Source organism: Myotis yumanensis, unplaced genomic scaffold (assembly GCF_028538775.1).
Source record: "Myotis yumanensis isolate MYYU_CA2020_CCGP unplaced genomic scaffold, mMyoYum1.0.hap1 SCAF_8, whole genome shotgun sequence".
Lineage (NCBI taxonomy): Eukaryota > Metazoa > Chordata > Mammalia > Chiroptera > Vespertilionidae > Myotis > Myotis yumanensis.
This window is the reverse complement of record NW_027223759.1, coordinates 34,744,083-34,762,090: the sequence shown is the minus strand read 5'-3', so window position 1 is coordinate 34,762,090 and position 18,008 is coordinate 34,744,083. Positions and strand designations below refer to the sequence as shown.

The 18,008-nt window shown below is 49.6% G+C and overlaps 1 protein-coding gene across 2 annotated transcripts; it reads right to left on the bottom strand.

The window, feature by feature from the left end:
• Nucleotides 1–291: 291 nt before the first annotated feature.
• ASB1 (ankyrin repeat and SOCS box containing 1) lies at nucleotides 292–17,325 on the bottom strand. 2 transcript variants are annotated; one of them, XM_070422523.1, is made up of 5 exons: nucleotides 17,200–17,325; nucleotides 15,583–15,724; nucleotides 12,788–13,090; nucleotides 5,437–5,822; nucleotides 292–3,961 (listed from the first exon to the last, which is right to left on the bottom strand). In XM_070422523.1, exons 1-5 carry the CDS (start codon nucleotides 17,246–17,248, stop codon nucleotides 3,834–3,836), a joined length of 1,008 nt encoding a protein of 335 aa, XP_070278624.1. In that variant the 5' UTR covers nucleotides 17,249–17,325; the 3' UTR covers nucleotides 292–3,833. The 2 variants fall into 2 exon arrangements, with proteins under 2 accessions (XP_070278624.1, XP_070278625.1); XM_070422524.1 differs by lacking the exon at nucleotides 17,200–17,325 and adding an exon at nucleotides 16,371–17,173.
• Nucleotides 17,326–18,008: the final 683 nt, after the last annotated feature.

The window sequence follows — 18,008 nt, the reverse complement described above, 5'->3', positions numbered from 1 at the left end:
CCTCCCCCTCTCCCCCATCGAACACTGCAGGGGCAGATGCCTCACTTGGAAGCGTGGGTTTCAAAGATTCTTCCAAGCAGAAACCCACTAAGTGAAACAGATCGTCCAGCAGTTGAAAGCTGTGCATCGACCCTCAGGGCCATTCGAGACCCCTGCTTAGACAAGTCCTTCTCTCCAAATCGTCAGAAACTTTCCAGAAAGACAGATACTTCCCCCTGAACTGCAGACACAAAGATTTCACATGATCAACCCCGAGACAAATGGTCCAAAAAATTAAGACACTTGGAGAAATTATAGGGGAATAAAGCATTTATTAATTTACAGTAACATATAAAGATGTCCATCGTAGTTTTGAAAGTTCTTAACCAGGTACAAATGCAAGAGCAGTAGGTCCCAGCCACTGTGGTCAAACACACTCATCACAAAGCTGAGGGGACACTGTGCTCAGGGCAGTCCTTACCTGAGGCACGTCCCGGACACACAGGAGCTGTGCACACACTGAGGCAAGACTCTGCTGGCTGAACTGCAGCAGCACACTGTGGTTTTATACACAAGAGAATGGTGTCCGTAAACACCACACTTAGACTGGATTTATGCACATTCGTACATTACTTGGTAGGGGTCTGAAATCAAAGCAACTTAAAAAGAAAGGATACTCACGCATTCCAGACACTGAGCAATTACACTCTAAAGCAACAGAAGTCACTCTTCCCCCACCTCACTTCTCCATCCTATCACTGCCGAGAGCATATAGAGTATATTCTGCACAAGATACAGAGGAGAGTTTCTCATGTCAGCGAGCCACCACTGCAGGGACGCTGGCCCTGTCATTGCCAGGATGTAGCATGCACTTCCGACTATGCCACACAGGGACCTCAGAGCTCGTTCCTGCATGAGGCAACTGCAACACCACACTGTCCTCCAACAGCGCACAGGCCATTTCCGGGACCCAAGAGGACTTTCTCACCAATATGTAAACACACCTCAGCTGAACTGTGGGTCCCCGACTTCGGGACTTCAAAGATGGGCAAACTTGACAAATTCTGCAGCTTGACAAACGGCAGCCAACAATTTGTTTTGCCACCAAGATTTTAAAAAAAAAAATTGCCCCCTATAACCACCTTCATTAAAGGACATTTTATCACCCAAATTAAGAACATAATCTCAGAATATAAGACAACCCTCTAGGTTGAATAAACTGGACTTTCTTTTTTTTTTTTTTTTTTTTATTAGTTAAGGTATTACAAATGTGTCCTCATCCGCCCCATTATAAACTGGACTTTCTAAGTTATACTTCCGACCTGCACAGAGCCCGCTGTGCCCAAGACCTAGCTGTGGACCCCAGGACTCTCACTGTCCCAGGGGACACACGGTCAAGCCTGATCCTCAAGGTCCCAGGCCCTCACGGCACCATCATCATCACTCACTGGTGAGAGGGGCCACAGTCACCAGGACAGCAGCTGACATGTGACAGGGATTGCTCAAGTACCAAGTGCTTCCCACACATTCTCCTTGTAAGCCCCATGGGGAAGGCACAGCCTCGCTCAGCGCAGCCTCCCTGCCCACGGGCCTGCCCAGGCACAGATGCTCCTCCGGGGCGGGGCAAGCTCTGCTCATTCCTGTGCTTGCTGTTCCTCTTCCTACTTCTGCATGAAACATTCACTTGCAGAATCAATTCATGGAAGATGAAAAAAACTTAAAATGATGGCACCTAGCCCTGATAACAGAAACATATTCTACATTAGGAAACTGATTAATTGTCCTTTCTTCTTAAAAGTATCTGTTTAACAAGTACACATTGACTAATACTTATCCAATTTCAAAACTGAACATCAAAACTAAAGTATCTCTGCCTTAAACACTTTTCCGGAATAAAGCCAGGTATAAATAAATAAATAAATATATAAACAAACAACATGAAAAGGCACAAACGTGACACAGGTGGGCTTGGGAAATACATTCCACACCTCACCCAGGTGCCAAAGCTGAATTCTCAGAGTTATCAACGCTGCCCCCACAGCAGCCACGGCCCAGAGCTCAGGACTACGCAGACAGTCAGAGGCGCCGCGGCCTAGGTTGGGGGCTGGGCTCCTTCCCACTGGTTGCCTGTGCCCTTTCCTGGGGAAGGCTCTGGGCCGGCCAGGCAGTAGCCTCAGTTCTTGGACGCCCAGGGCTTAGAAACATGATTGTATAAAGTGCTCTGACAGAAAGTTATTGTTCCTATTCTGTAGCCCACTCTTGCCAACAAAAGACAAGGAGCTTTAGTCAAGTGTCACTCTAAACAAGCAGAGGGGCCTGAAACAACCGACTGTTCACAATGTCCTCAGACTCATGTTTGGCAGCTATGAAGTTTCAGGCAGGCTGACCTCCAAATTGTAGGGAATCTGCAAAAACTCACTAGACACTAGCTGAACACAGGGAGCAACCTGTCCTCCAGAAAGGAAGAGCTGAGCCCAGCCCTGTGCAGCTGGAAGGTCGTGCCTACACGTGGGGGCTCCTGGGCTGGCAGCAATCCCAGGGGCTGCTTTCCAGAAAGCCCCGAACACAGCCACCCTCTACCCAGGACAGCGCTGGGGAGCTGTGCCCTCAACAGGCCCTGCAGACAACACCCAGCAGGGCAGGCGCAGAGCACACATAACTCTGCAGCATGGCTCACCTGGAGAGCGCCTGAGCCAAACAGGCAGCAGAAAAAGGGGACCCAGGATTGGAAAAGCTGAAAGGTGAGCTAAGCACCACTCCTGAAACTCCTCCTTTAGGGCCCAGGTGTGAGAGCTAGCCCCACCCACAGCCCAGATGTCAGATGACACCCACTCACTTCGCTCACCTACCACCACCCCAGCAGGCCAGGGGGAGACCTGATCTCACCACTATTCACTTAGGTTCTAGGAACACCACCAAGACATCAGGTCCCAAACAGAGCAATCACCAACCACAGGTGTTTGACACCAGCAGCTGACAGCCTGGCCGCACCCAGGACAGGTGGTTGCCACGCTGATGTGTGCAGGGACTAGGAGACAGGCAGCGCTGCAGGTCTCTTTTCCCACTGCAACTGGCAGTGGATGCTGCTGGGCAGGCCTTGGTCCAAACGATGTCTGCAAGCTCCCCAGAGTGAAATGGCAAAAAACTCGGGACCTGTGGCACGATGCCAAGCAGTCAGGTACCAGAACAGGTACAGCGCTGGGGAATGCAGACGCTATCTCTTTTGATTGCAAACAAATGCAGGCACTGACTTTGAGATAACACAGCCAATCCTCGCAGCCAGGAACCAGCCTTGACTGAAGACAGTAGGACTCCCCACCACAAGGAGAGAACACTGAACTGGCAAGGAAGGGGTGTGCGAACGACAGGCGTCACATGTCAACCCCAGGTGCAAGGGACAACCAGCAAGTTCATGAACTGTATTTCTGCACTCCACTTTTTTACCAAAAACTCCCTTTTCATTTGATATCAGAAAGATGAATCAAACAATTAAATTGAGAAGTAAAACCACAGACAGAAGCACAGCTCTGGAAAGTGCTGAGTTCTCCGACCACAGCCTGCACCTGCACACATTTCCAGGCCCACTCATCCATCTGTAGCTGGGAAAATCCAAAACAGACACTGAGGAAGAATAACATGAAGTTCTGTATGAGCCTCTCAGCTGATAATGACCCAGAGACTGTCCGATGTCCAAGACCTGAGATGGAATTACAAACCAGAAGAACGAGGCCGTCTGCCTAGCAACAGCCAAATACGATCTGTCAGCACAGGATGGGCTCACAGGGGCAAGAAGCAGGTCCAGCTTCCCCGCAGATCACCTCCTTCCACGCTGCAAACCACTGCTGCACTGCCTTCTACTCGTACAGCAGGAACTTTTTTATGGGGTCTGGCAGCGGCAGCGAGGGAATCAGATGGAGTCGGTACTTGCCAAGAGCTCTTCTCACGGCCACACGACACAGATTCAGCAAAGCCCTGGGGACACCTGGGAGGCCATGGGAAGGAACAGAGAGACAGAGGAGAGAGATTAATTCCTCTTCTAACTCTGAGGAGCAAAGGCTGGCTGTGACTGACAGGCTCAGATGCTCACTGCCAACTTCCCAATTTTAGAGCAAGGATCACGAGCTGTGGTGAAAAAGGCCTTGCTACCTGCTCCTTCTGTCTGCAAAAGCAGGGAAATCCTCATTACCTGGGGCACCTGCTGGCTGACAGCATCTCCTCAGCTGTGTTCAGTTCCCCACACAGAGAAGTCAGAGCTGACCACTGAAAGCCCCGGCAGCTGTAAACACTGCCTCCCACCCTCTGTTAGGGTTTGCTCTGGATCAATCCCAAAAGCCCCTCAGGGGTCTGGAAGAGCGGCTGAACAACAAGTGAGGAGGACAGGCTGACAATTTTGCTCCGAGTCAAAAAAGCCTAGCCATGTCTCTGACTTGGGCAACAGGCATGAACTTAGACAGCTTAATTCTATCAGAACAGCTCCAACCACCAGGTTTCCTGGGGAAGGCCCATGGGAGCACATATTAGTGACAGCTCCAGGGAACCCAACAACCAAGTACAACAAACTCAAGTTTGTACGAGGTGAGGCCAGCTGCCAACCCAGATGCCCAGGACTCGGCAGCAATGAGGCTGGGCAGGGGCAGGTCAGAGGGCACAGTGCCTGCACAGGACACTCGAGGTAAATTCCAAGCCCCAGAGAGCCTCTGACAAGACCCAGCCCCATCAACTGCAGACTCTGGCTGTCAACATATTAATTCATCAGCAAAATCTTTGTGCATAAATAAGCAAATGATGGACTTATTCTAACAGAAGTTAGACTTATCACACAATTCCAAACCAAAGAAAATGGGAAACCCTAAAAGATGGGCTTATAATCTGTTCAAGGCAAACATTTAAAAATCAAATTAGAGCCCTAGCTGGTTTTTCTCAGTGGTTAGAGCATCAACCCGGGGACTGAAGTGTCTCAAGTTTGATTCTGGTCAAGAGCACGTACCTGGGTTGCAGGCTCAATCCCCAGCCCGTCGGGCTGCGTGCAGGAAGCAACCAATTGATGTGTGTCTCTCACATTGATGTTTCTCCCTCTGTATCTCTCCCCCACCCTTTCCACTCTCTAAAAATCAATGAAATACATATCCTCGGGTGAGGATTAAAAAAATATGTCTTATAAAAACTAAATAGAAATAGAAGAATTTGGGGTCACAAAGCGGAGCAAAGGGGAAAGATATATATAATTTTAGGAGCTTTGAGAACATGTACTTTTATAGATTTCCTGGTATCAGCTCTTGGTATGTAGGAATTCTAAAGAGAAGACCGATCTGGAAGACCATTCTGGAAAAGTCCTAGCCCTAACCGAAGATTCTGACCATGTGCTTAGTTGGAGATAATTTTTTTTAATTGCTACAACTTGGTTCATTCAAGTGTCCCAAACAGACAGCAAGACAGAACTGAATTCGGGCCGCTTACTTCTGGCCTCTTTAAAGACCTGCAGGGCCTCGGGGTCCACCTTCCTTCTGCCTCTGGACTCTGGGCCCAGGGACTCCCACTTCACCAGGTTCAGGTTGGCTCCAAACTCCACGAGCAGACTCACAAAGGCCGCCTCGCAGCCGTGACGCAGGACAGCATCCATGACGCACCCGGGGGAGCCCCTGCAGAAACCCTGCGTGTTGACGGGCCCGTTGCAGTTGAAGTCGGGGTTCGCCCCTGCCTGGAGCAGCAGCTTGAAGCACTGGAGGTTGTGGTAGGCTGCGCTGATATACAAGGGGCAGACCACCAAGGAGGTGAGGCGCCGGGAAAAGGGCGGCCGGATGTCAGGAAAAATGTGGTGGTTGATGTCGACGTCAGCCCCGTACCTACAGGGGAGACACGGGGATGATCAGACCTTTCAGGGGACTAATGGTGTCAACAGATTCCCACACGCCCCAAGGAGATGGGCCTGAACCCCATGAGCACTGGGGACCACTGGAGATGCCACAGATCACATCAGTCTCATTATTTCCAGCAAGTAAGCAATAGTTAGGAACCTATAACCCACTCAGAAATTCGTAAGGAAATTCTCTCAAATCTTCAAAGATCCAACAATCCCACAGCTAAACTACTAAACAAAGGAAAACTTCCAAATTTATCTTATGAGATCACCAAAACAATATTCCCCAAACCTGATAAAGGCCACACCATAAAGAAAAACTACCAACTAACTACACTTATGTTAGCAAAGAGAATCCAAAAACATTAAGAAAGCAACATACCAGGACCTCAGGGGGATTACTGCAAGAATGCCAAGGTAGTTCCAATATTAGAAACACTATTGAGATAACCCATCATATTCAGAGAACTAAGGGGAAAATCATGTTTGCCTCTATAGATGCAAAAGAAAAGGCACATGATAAAACTCAACACTTATGCATGTTTAAAAACTCTAATAAGACAGTAAATGATAGATGTTTCCTTAACACAATAAAAAAGACTTCCGGACCCCAGAAGTCAGGAAACACTTGGCTTTCCCACTAAAGCCAGGAGCAACGCACACTCCTACCTTCTGTAAATAAAGGTATTAGTGCAATTAGACAAGAGGAAAAATAAGCTTATTAAGATGGAAAGGAAGAGGTAAAACTTCCTGTTTTCAGAGGCCATGACTGTGTCTGGAAAGCCCTACATAATTACTGAACATACAACTAACAAGCAATGAGCTTTATTACAGTAGCAAGTTGTAAAACAACAGCCTTCATATATACAAACAAAAACAAGTTAAATATAAAGTGGGAAAGACCACATTTATGATAGCAAAATAAATGTTAAAGTGAGATAGCTAAGCATAAACTTAACAGTGTATCCAAGATTTGCATGAGGAAAATTATAAAATAAAGTTGACCCTTGAAGGTGGGTTTGAACCGCATGGGTCCACTTATACTCGGGTCTTTTTCAATATTCAGTTGGCCCTCTGTATCCCTGGGGCTTCGTAGCTACAGATTCAACCAACCACAGTTTGAATACAGCATTCGGATCCAAGGGTGGGAATCTCGGTTGTGAGGGCCAACTGTATGCATTGTCCTATGTCATTTTATATAAGGGACTTCAGCATCTGTGAATTTTGGTATCTGTAAGGGTCCTGGAACCAACCCCTCTGCCCCTGGGGATACTGAGGTACAACTACAGTTAAGTTTTGGAGGACTCAAAAGTTACACTCAGATTTTAGATGACACAGGGGACAGCACCCCTAACTCCCAGGGTCTACTGTACATTGATTTATAGACTTGACTCTAAACCATGTAAATATACAGAGTGGGCAAAAGTAGGCTTACAGTTATAATACAAATAAATAATAATTAATAATAATACAAGAATAAACACTATTTTGCATACTTACAACTGTAAACCTACTTTTGCCCACCCATGTGTTGTAAAGTATATCCTATGTAATAAAAGCCTTATATGCTAAGTGTCCAACCGTTCTACCATTCACTATGACGCACACTGACCACCAGGGGGCAGATGCTCCAACCGGTAGGTTAGCTTGCCGCTGGGATCTGGCCAATCGGGACTGGGCAAGACAGGCTGGACACACCCTGGAGCCCTCCTGCAGTCTGTTCCCAGCCAGCCACCCCAATTGGGACTGGGTGATATGGGCTGGACACGCCCTGGAGCCCTCCCATGGTCCCTCCCCAGCCCCGATCGTGTACCAGTGGGGTCCCTCAGCCTGGCCTGCATCTCTTACAATCTGGGACCCCTCGAGGGATGCTGGAGAGCCGGTTTAGGCCTGATCCCCACAAGCCAGGCTGAGGGACCCCACTGGTGCACGAATCTGTGCAACAGGCCTCTAGTTGTTAAATAAAGAGCAATCCCTAAAAACTGAAAGCAAAAGAAACATTTGAATCCAACTATGTACCAGCTGGTGCCATCAGGTATACCACACATCCAGACAGGCCGGCTTGCTGGGTGCATCAGTCACCTGGAAGGATGAGGACAGGAAGCACAGGGAGGTTCATACAGCCCCCAGGTGGGCTCCTCAGGGGTCCCTGAGCTAATCCCTAAGGCTGTCTTGGAGCCTCCTCCTCTCACTCCCAGTGGCAGCCCAGGAAGTAGGAAATGATCTCACTCGAGTGGGTGTGTACCAGCCAGTCTCTAAAGGACTCTACAGAGAGAGCCTTCAGGGCCCCCACAAGCACTGGCCTTGTCTCTGCATTCAGGGACACGTTCTATCAGGCATTTGGAGTTTTCCTTGGCCAAGCACAAGCTACCAACCTGGGTCATTTTACTCTAAGCAGGGGCCGCTGACTACAGTGGGCAGGGAGACCTGCTCAGGATGTCAGCATCCTGGCCAAGTGAAGAGGATGCCTGCTGAGGATGTGCCTGGTATGGGGTGGGTGAGGGGCATGTGTGGGAAGGGGCAGTGGTAATAGGAGATGGTTGTAAAGTATACCTCTCCACAAAACAGTCATTAATAGAGATTAGGTTACAAAATAAGTAAACCTGTTGAGGACAGGGAAACCAGGTCTCTCTGATTGGAAAAGAGAAGCTGGAGGCATCCACGCGAACACCTATCTGCTGATGTTCACAGAGAGAGAAACATAGATCGAATGTGTGTAAATGACTGAGCTCTGCACAGTAGGAGGGCCTGGAAACAGTGACACCACACGCAATAAGCACTCCTTGTGTCTGATCTTGGTTTCTAAACACATTCTCCACTCAAAGAAACCAGGACTCAAATTCCAGGGCTGAGACAGAAAGCACAAGATGAGCCTAGAACAGTTTGTTATATGAGAAAGTGGGGAATTGCTCTAAGATGGGGATGTGTCCAAAACAGAGAGATGGCTGGCTGGGGGTCCCAAAGACAAATCTGACGCAATTAAAGCATCAAAATAATTAACAATATAATTAAATAATAACTCAGTGGGTAATACAGGAAACCATGAGTCTAACATAAATAAATGAATTAGCCCTAACAGGTTTGGCTCAGCGGATAGAGCGTCGGCCTGCGGACTCAAGGGTCCCAGGTTCGATTCCGGTCAAGGGCATGTACCTTGGTTGCGGGCACATCTCCAGTAGGGAGTGTGCAGGAGGCAGCTGATTGATGTTTCTCTCTCATCGATGTTTCTAACTCTCTATCCCTCGCCCTTCCTCTCTGTGAAAAATCAATAAAATATATTTAATTAAAAAAAATTTTTTTAAATGAATTAAAAACCTGATGAGGAATAGAAGATATGCATGTTTGCAAAGTATACCTCTCCACAAATTAATTAATTACAGAGGGAAAAAGAATAACCTGGCAGACATCACGTTAACCACAAGATCACCGGGACGTCAGCGGTATCAGGAACAACTGGAGTCACATGCGGCCTCATAGAGGGCAGTGGGAAGCGCAGCCTCACTTCCAGGGGTCCTGGCAAAGAGGCAGTACCTACTCTAATCGAGTAAACACCAGACAGCCAGCACCTGTGGCCTTCAGCCAGTCCTGCTGTGCCTCCCAAGCTTTGTCATCACACACTTCACCTGAATTAGGAAATGGGCGTTTGTAGGCAGTATGACGATGGGGCAGAGGGAAGAGCAGTGTTTCCCATGCTTTCCCAAAAATGGCTGGCCTGCAGTCACAGCCAGCACCACGCTTGTGCTCTGTCCCAGTGTCCTGTGGAACCTGCACTGCCACTCTCCAGCAGCACAGGCCTGTAAAGAAAAGACGGCATGGACCTCCCACTGACGCCACCGTGTGGCATCATCAGACACTACAAGTGCAAACCACTCTCCCAGACACCCTAGGAGGGAGGAGGAAACATTCTAAAACACACACCAAACCACGCAGAAACTCTATTTCATTTCACACACTCAATCAATTAAGAAAAGGGAACTAGGTTTCAAGCATTGATTTTTTTTTCCTCATTCTCAGGGGTTTGTTTTCCAAAATGTTTGTAATTTTGGGCAATATGACAATCTGGTATTAGCTGAGCTATGGGAAAGACAGCCCTGCATCCACTCATAAAAATATACTGGATGAGAGCCAGTTCATTTTAATCCTGAATATTTTCCAAAATTCCCTACTGCTTTTAATATCACTGGCAAGGAACCCCTGAGACAACTCAATAAATCAACATAACTTGCACATAGAGAAATACCACTCCTTACCTTTTTAAAAAAGCATCAGCAACATACACCAAGTAACGGGACGCAGGCTTACTTGCAGAGGACACCACTACCAGTGCTAGAAGAAAGCCCGGCCTGGGGAAATGGTGGGAAGGCAGGGGATGCTCAGGTCGGACTGTCCATCAGGAACCAACCACAGCACTCCCATTTCCCAAGTCACTGACCTCACCACTGAGAACACACAAACTCTCAATAGGGTAGCACGTGTTCTGGGGACCTCACTGTGGAAGTAGTGTCCGTGCTCCAGGAGGGAACCAGATGCCTTAATGACCTTTCTCCACAAGCCACTGCGAGTGCATCTCTCAAAGCCAAGCCTCACTTAATTCAAAGCAGCCGTGCATCAGGACGACTGAAGTGCCCAGAGGGACCTCAGGGACCAAGATGAAACTTCACCTATTGATCCTACTCAGAAACATTTCCAAGTTAATGACTTATGTTCTCCGAGACGCAAAAATACAGGGCTTAGCTTAGCCTATCAAGCTAGAAAGCCTTGACAAGAAGGAGAAAAGGCATCACCGCTCTATCACCCTCAATATCACAGCCATATCATCCCATTTGCCTTTCCAAAGGTCAACTTCATAGCCATTTAGTACAGAATGGAATTAATATATTCTCGGTACCTGAATTCAAAACCACGTTCTGTGCTAGGCGAGGGGAATGTCAGGTCCCTGCTCCCTGAACCACCCCACTGCAACCTGAAACAACAGAACCCTTACCTAGTCCTTTGACTCTGAGAACCGGTACCTAAACTGCACTCAGTTAACCACAGAGGAGCTGCCTCCTGAGTAAGGGAGTGAAAAGGGCATCTTTGGTAGAAAGAAGTCACTGAAATCTCACTCATTCATGGATAATAAAGACCATTATAAACTTATGAACAATAATAGATACAGAGGCAGAGCTGCCTCAAACAGATTGTCAAACTGCAGCGGGAAGGCCGGGGAGGGTTGGGGGGCAGGAGGGAGGGGGGTAAGAGATCAACCGAAGGACTTGTATGCATGCATATAAGCATAACCAATGGACATAAGACACTGGGGGGTAGGGGAGGCCAGGGGATTGTCAAGGGTGGGAAAAAAAAGGAGACACATGTAATACTCTTTGTAATACTTTAAGCAATAAAACAATTTAAAAAATATAAAAAATTAAAAAAAAGAAGTCACTGGAGATATGGAAAATGAAAATGCAACCTGGTTCAAATAAGGAAAAAAGGTAACCACCAGCACAATTAAAATAAGACCACAAACCATCCAAAATGCTAGAAAGAGAAAGCAAAGAAAGCATAGATCATGGAACAAAGACATAAGCTGTAGAACAGCTAAGAAACAGACCTAACAGCAGCTACAGCAATAATGTTAACTGTATTAAAAACAAAGAACCCCAGACAGTCAAATAATAAAGGTGAACACCAAGATTAACCTGGGAAGATTAAAGCTCACAGTTACAGAGTGCTAAGTAAAGGAGCCTTCAATGAAACTAATAGGTTTTTCATTAAAAAAAAAAAACGCTTTTGATGAGCATAATCAATAAGCAAGAACTTTTATGAACTCAATTAGCATCAAAATACAGAAAACAAAAACTATTAGAAATATAGGGGAAACAAATTACAACAGTGACTAGACAGTAACAGAGTCTCTGAATTTGGTTAAAAATGTAAAAACAGAGAGAGGAACTCTGAATCACATAATTGAGGCAACCATATTGTACTACGCACACAAAACACCCATGATCATGTACTTTATTACAAGCACCCACAACAATGTAGTCTAACATTCACAAAAAGATATTTAATTCAAAGAATTCCCAAAATGGAAATTAGGTGGGCCATATTATCTGAGCACAATACGATACAATTAGATAAAACTTCCTTCTCCATAACTATAAGAACAAAGAAGAACTAAACTTGCCTGGCCAGTGTGGCTCAGTGGTTGAGCACTGAACCAGGAAGTCATGGTTATTTTTCCAGTCAGGGCACATGCCCAGGTTGCAGGGCTTGATCCCCAGTGTGGGGCGTGCAGGAGGCAATCAATGATTCTCTCTCATCATTGATGTTTCTATCTCTCTCTCCCTCTCCCTTCCTCTCTGAAATCAATAAAAAAAGATATTTAAAAAAAGAAGAACTCAATTTCAACTACATTTAAAAATGAGGAAAAAGCCTAGTGGAATGGCCAAAGCTATAGGCCCGTGGTCGGCAAACTGTGGCTCGAGAGCCACCTGTGGCTTTTTGGCCCCTTGAGTGTGGCTCTTCCTAAGCCTTAGGAATACCCTAATTATGTTAATAACAATGTACCTACCTATATAGTTTAAGTTTAAAAAATTTGGCTCTCAAAAGAAATTTCAATCGTTGTACTGTTGATGTTTGGCTCTGTTGACTAATGAGTTTGCCGACCACTACTATAGGCAAATATTTACATTATTAATCAAGAAAAACGTGAATAAGCATATAACTCAAAAGTTACGGAAAACAGAGATTTAAAATAGCAATTAATCAGTAAAAAAAACAAGAGAACTGATACAGGTAAGTAACTCTTTAAAAAGATTAACAAAATAGACAAATCCTCTAACAAGTCTAATTTGAGAGAGAGAGAAAAAAAAAAAGGCAAATATGGAAATCAAGGAGTGAGACCATGGCTGCAGTTCCCCGTGGTGGCCCTCAGAGGCCATGGGGGCCGGGCCTGGCAGTACTGACCTGATGAGGGCCTTCAGTATGTCGGCCCTGCCCACGCGGGAGGCGTGGTAGACCGGGGTGCTGCGATGGTGCCGGCTTCCATTGGGGTCAGCCCCGGCTTCAAGGAGGATCTGGGCACTCTCCAGGTGTCCATTCACCACGGCCACATACAAGGCCGTCTGTCCCTTCACATCCACGAGGTCCACCTCGGCCCCCTTCCGGATAAGGAAGTCCACACAGTTCCCGTGGCCAGCAGTGGCCGCGATGCGCAGCGGTGTGCAGGGTAGCCAGCCACAGCACCAGACGGACTTCTCGTTGATGCGGCTGAGAGAGAACACAGGGATCCAGGCCGTGAGGGGCGGCACTGGGAATCCCACAAGCTGCTGTGCCTCCCCTCGTACCAAGACTAGGAAACAGAGAGAAGGGGGCCAAGCTCCTAAAACAGTCACCCCTTTGCTTCCACAGCGCTCACATGTTCACCCTGCTGGATCCATTCTACAGAAAAGAAATCCGAGGCCCAGGTACACGGATGGACACTAGAGAAGATCTCGGGCTGCTCCACAGAGGGCAGGGTCTGCCTAGGGAGGCGGGGCAGCATGAAGGACAGCATTCACGGGAATCTGCGCAGGCCCCAGGCCCCTTTCCCCAGCTTGGGCCTACCTGCGAAGGCCTAAGGTTGGACCACGCTCTGGGCCTTGGTATTCTCCCTGAGACTAGGTGACCACTGTGGGCCCTCTGATCTGACACAGTACAAATGACAGCTTGCAGGAACCACTAAAGCTGCACAGGCCTACACTCCTGGCCAACAGCAATGGAGGGAGCCTGTGCAGACTCAGCTCTCATCGGAAGTGACAATCAGACCAGGGAACCCCGTCCAGGAATGCCATCTGTGCAACCCACTGACCCTCCAAGTCACCAACTGAGGCACGGTTCACCTCAAGTTCCCCAAGCAGCCTTGGACACCGCTCAGGAACCCAGATCACAGGAGCAGTGACGCAGAAACGTGCAGTGGGTCGGGCTCCTCCTTCAGCTGGGAACTAGCTTCCACTGGCCAAGAAGGCCAAGGAACACTCCAAGTACACCTCACCAAAGAAATACACAGCAGCAAAAACATCATCAGCAAGCAGGAGTCACCGTACTTGAGTAAAGAAAGAAGAAAGAAGCACTTGGAAAAGCAATATAAAAACCGTTGATCTAAAACCTAGCTGCACTTGACGTTATTCTGCTGTTTTTATTCTACTGGTAAGCAGCAAACTTAAGGTTTGCTTTGGGCTTGAGTCATTCACATTGAATATTTGTGTGTAATCCACCTGATGTCTTCGTATAACAATTCTTTATGGACATTTAGAGCTTTTTCTTAATACTAATATCTGCTGTAAAGGATTAATACTGAGATATTATAAGGAAAAGAAGAAAGAAACCTATTTCTATAGTGTTAGAAACCCTTTCTTTTTAATCCTCACCAGAGAATACATTTTCATTTGTTTTATTTAAATAGTATTATTTCTTTTTGTTGATCCTCACCCAAGGATATTTTTTCCATTTTTTTCATAGAGAGTGGAAGAGAGGGAGGGAGAGAGAGAGAGAAACATCGATGTGAGAGAGACACATTTGTTGGTTGCCTCCTGCACACATCCTGACCAAAGCTGAGAATAGAACCTGAAACCCAGATACGTGGCCTTCACCAGAAATTGAACCCACACCCTGTGGTGTGTGGGTCAATGCTCTCACCACTAAGCACACCAGCCAGGGTTATTTTCATTGATTTTTGAGAGAGAGGAAAGAAGGAGAGAGAAATATCTATGTGAGAGAGAAACATCGATCAGTTGCTGCCCATAGGCACCCTGACCAGGGACCGAACCTGCAACCTTTCGGTGTACAGGATGATGGTCCAACCAACTGAGCCACACAGCCAGGGCAAAAACCCTTTTTTGGGGAACTATCCACAAAGGTGGTATTGGATTCATATCCACATGCAGGCATTTCTTCTCTCAACTCAGTCCTGAAGGGGAAAGAAAAACACGGAAAAAGCATGGTGGTGTTCTGGTTGCAGTTTCAAATCTAGTTGGGACTCCAGTCTTAGGCACCCAAGCAATCAGAAAGCAGGAAGCCTCTGAGCTCTCCCAGCTGTGCCAAGTAGGAAGAAGGAGCCGCAAGATTCCACTGCTGGGAAGAAAGGGCTTGAGCCGCGTTGAAGGGACTGACAAGAGTTGGCAGGGCAACAGGCAGGGCACTATGGACAAAGTGAGCGAGAAACAGCACCAAGCACACGCCTGGTGATTGAGACAGCTATCCCCAGGCCCCGGAGGCAGAGGACTGAGGACCTGAGAAGCAGAGAGGAGTACACCAGGAATGAGGTCACGTGTGGCACATCAGGCAATCTGAACCCCAGGGGATAACCAGAAGAAAATACACGAGGAAGACGAATGCAGTGTACCACTGAGCAAAAAGAGCCAGAGACCTTCACAGGGGCAGGGCTACCGCTGCTGGAGAGGGTAACAGTGCTGCCTCAGGAGTAACACCGAAGAGGCTGACACCACGAGGCCAGAAGCTGACAGAAAATATAAAGGTCAAATGACAGAGCTGGACTTGAACTCAGGTCTCCCTGACCTCAGTACCTGCTCTCTCCTAGGAGTCTGACCATGCTCCTCCACCTCCTTTTTTCCCTGTCCTCTAAAATCGGAAAGCATCAGGCTCTTCACCTGCAACCAGACAGTGTGCCTCCCACCTGGGTTGTGAGCCTCGGCTGCATGCAGACCCACAGGGCCCAAGTACGGGGCAGCCCCCCCTGCCCCCTGCCCCACAGCCATGCTCACCTGCGGTAGCTCTCCTCCTGCAACAGGCTCCTGAGGGTCTGGAGGTCCCCCACGTAGGCGGCGTCATGGAGCCTCGTGTCCTCACAGTGCTCCAGCGGATGGTCACAAAACTGCTCCCTCAGCCACTCCTTCAGATTAGGACCTGCACTGAAGAGAGGAGCTCCTGTCAGCTCCGGAAATCCTGCCCACACCAACCAAAAGGGGGCGCCATCTACAGCAATCCCTTTCCCTCAAGAATAAATGGTTCCCATGCTCCAGAAACTTCAGAGCACAGAAAAATATAGAAAGTTTCCCTTAATAAAAGTAGCACACTCCTGACACCAAACCTGACAAGAACAAGAATTTTAAAAACATTGTGAGATGGGAGATGGTGAGCCAAACCTACTTAATATAGAAGATCCTAAGTAAAACAAGACTTGAAAACAAGTACACAGCCGGGCAGGAGGCAAGATGAAGACCACAGGCTGCCTGCATCTGCGTCCCCACCGAACCAGTGTGGGCCCAAGCACAGCTGTACAGCACCCCCTCCGCAGGCAGGCTTTTTCCAGGGCTGAAGATGCTTCTTACATTCAAGTCAAAGCCCTTTTGAGTGCCTTCTGTATACAAGCCCCTGTAGGTAAGGACAGCGCCAACCTTTCTTCCACAAGACCCCTCTCTCCACTGGGGAGCAGCTGTCAGTCCTCCTCTCTTCCCAACTGAACACCTCTCATTCCATCCCTCACTCTCACATGAAATGACATCCCAGGCCCTAAGGTCTTGGTGTCCCCGGGGCCAAAGCCAATACCCACCAAAGCCCAGGGCAGAAGGGGTCTTGTCTGACTTGTTCTTGTTCATGGGGGTGTCCCAGCTCCAGCGAGGTCCAGCCAATACCGGGCCCTCAATGAATGTTTGCGGGAGGGAGGCGGGAAGGGAGGAATGCAAAGAGCTGCTTGCTCTGGTCTCCCAGTCAGCACTGTATCTTAAATCAAGGCACGCTTATGAGTCACAGTAGGAAGGCTCTTGTTTACTACTAAGGACTAATAAGCCCTTTGGAGGGGGTCTCTCTCCAAGGACACAGGTGAGCATGGAAAGTCCAGTGCACACAACAGCAGCTGGTACACGGGGCGAATTCAGACAACAGGCGAGGAGGGGACCCCACAGGTTAAGAGGGAAGCGGTCCTGAGCACCTGCGGCCGATTCACTGCCCCTGCTGCCCATTCCCATCTGCACGGAAAGAACACGCATGTCGGGGAGAGGCCCTAAGTCGGATGGCTACTGTGCGTGGTGGGCGTGTCTTCCCAGCTGCCTGAACCGCAGTGGGACAGGGCTGCCTGCTCTGCTGGAGGGACGAGGGCCCTGGGCGAGCTGTCACCGAAAGCGCGCTGCGACGGCGGTGCCGCTAGGCGTGGGTGGCAGCACCGAGAAGAGGCACCTGCCGCGAGGGGCCGGCTCTGGGTATGCCCTGGCAGGTGCCCTCCGAGCTGGCAGCGGCCACTATGCTCACAGATGGGTCCTAACGGGCAGGCAGTTCAAGATGCAAGTTCCCTGGGAAAGGACGTCCGGCGCGGGGGCTGCTCCCGCGAGGCGAGGAGCGAGGGGTCGCCGGGGCCTGCCCTCACCCCGCTGCTCGCACGTTACCTGCGGGCCCGGGCCCGGCCCGCCCGTCGGGGCCGCCGCCCTCCGCCATGGGCACGCCGACCTTCGGCCCGTCCGCCGCCCGCCTCCCCGGCCCCAGCGCGCCCCGCCGACCGGAACCAGCGCGACTGCGACCACTTCCGGCGCCGCGGGCAGGTAGGTCGCGTCCGGGTAACGACTTCCGACGACCGCGCCCTGCCCGCACGGGCTCCCGGGGCCTCCGCGTCCCGCCTCGCTACCCGACCGGAGGGCGAGCCTGCGCTTTCCCCGCACGCCACGCAGAGGAGTCTGGGAAAACACGCTCGCCGGGGGCGGGGCCGAGCTCGCGAGTCCCTGGGAGCTGCGATTGGTCGCGCCCGTCCCCGCCCCCGCGGGAAGGGCGTGGCCATCAGCCTGGCGGGGGTGGGCGGGGCCTCGGGTGGGTCCGGAGGCCGGTTCGAGCCCCACCTTAGCCTCGCGGGTGGGCGGTCCCCGGGAGCGCGGGTGCGGGGGAGGCCTGCCCCAGGCAGCAGCGGCCCCGCCCCACTATGTCCCCCGCCCGCTCAGCCGTGGGCTCGGGGCAGTCCCGGAGCGCGCGGATGCGAAGACGCGGTCCTCCCGGCTCAGTTCCGCAGCAGGCTTTGCTGGAGGGTTCCCGCAGCGCTGGGCTTATGTTAACGTGGTATTCGATGACTGTTCCCCCCAAATTCCTTCCACGAGCTGCTGTCAAGTCATGTGCATTGAGTCGGTGCTTTAGCGTGGGTCCCCCTGGCTCCTTCCGTGCTCCCCGCCGGTTAGAGAGAAGGCTTCTGCGGAAGGAGCAGGAGGGCCTC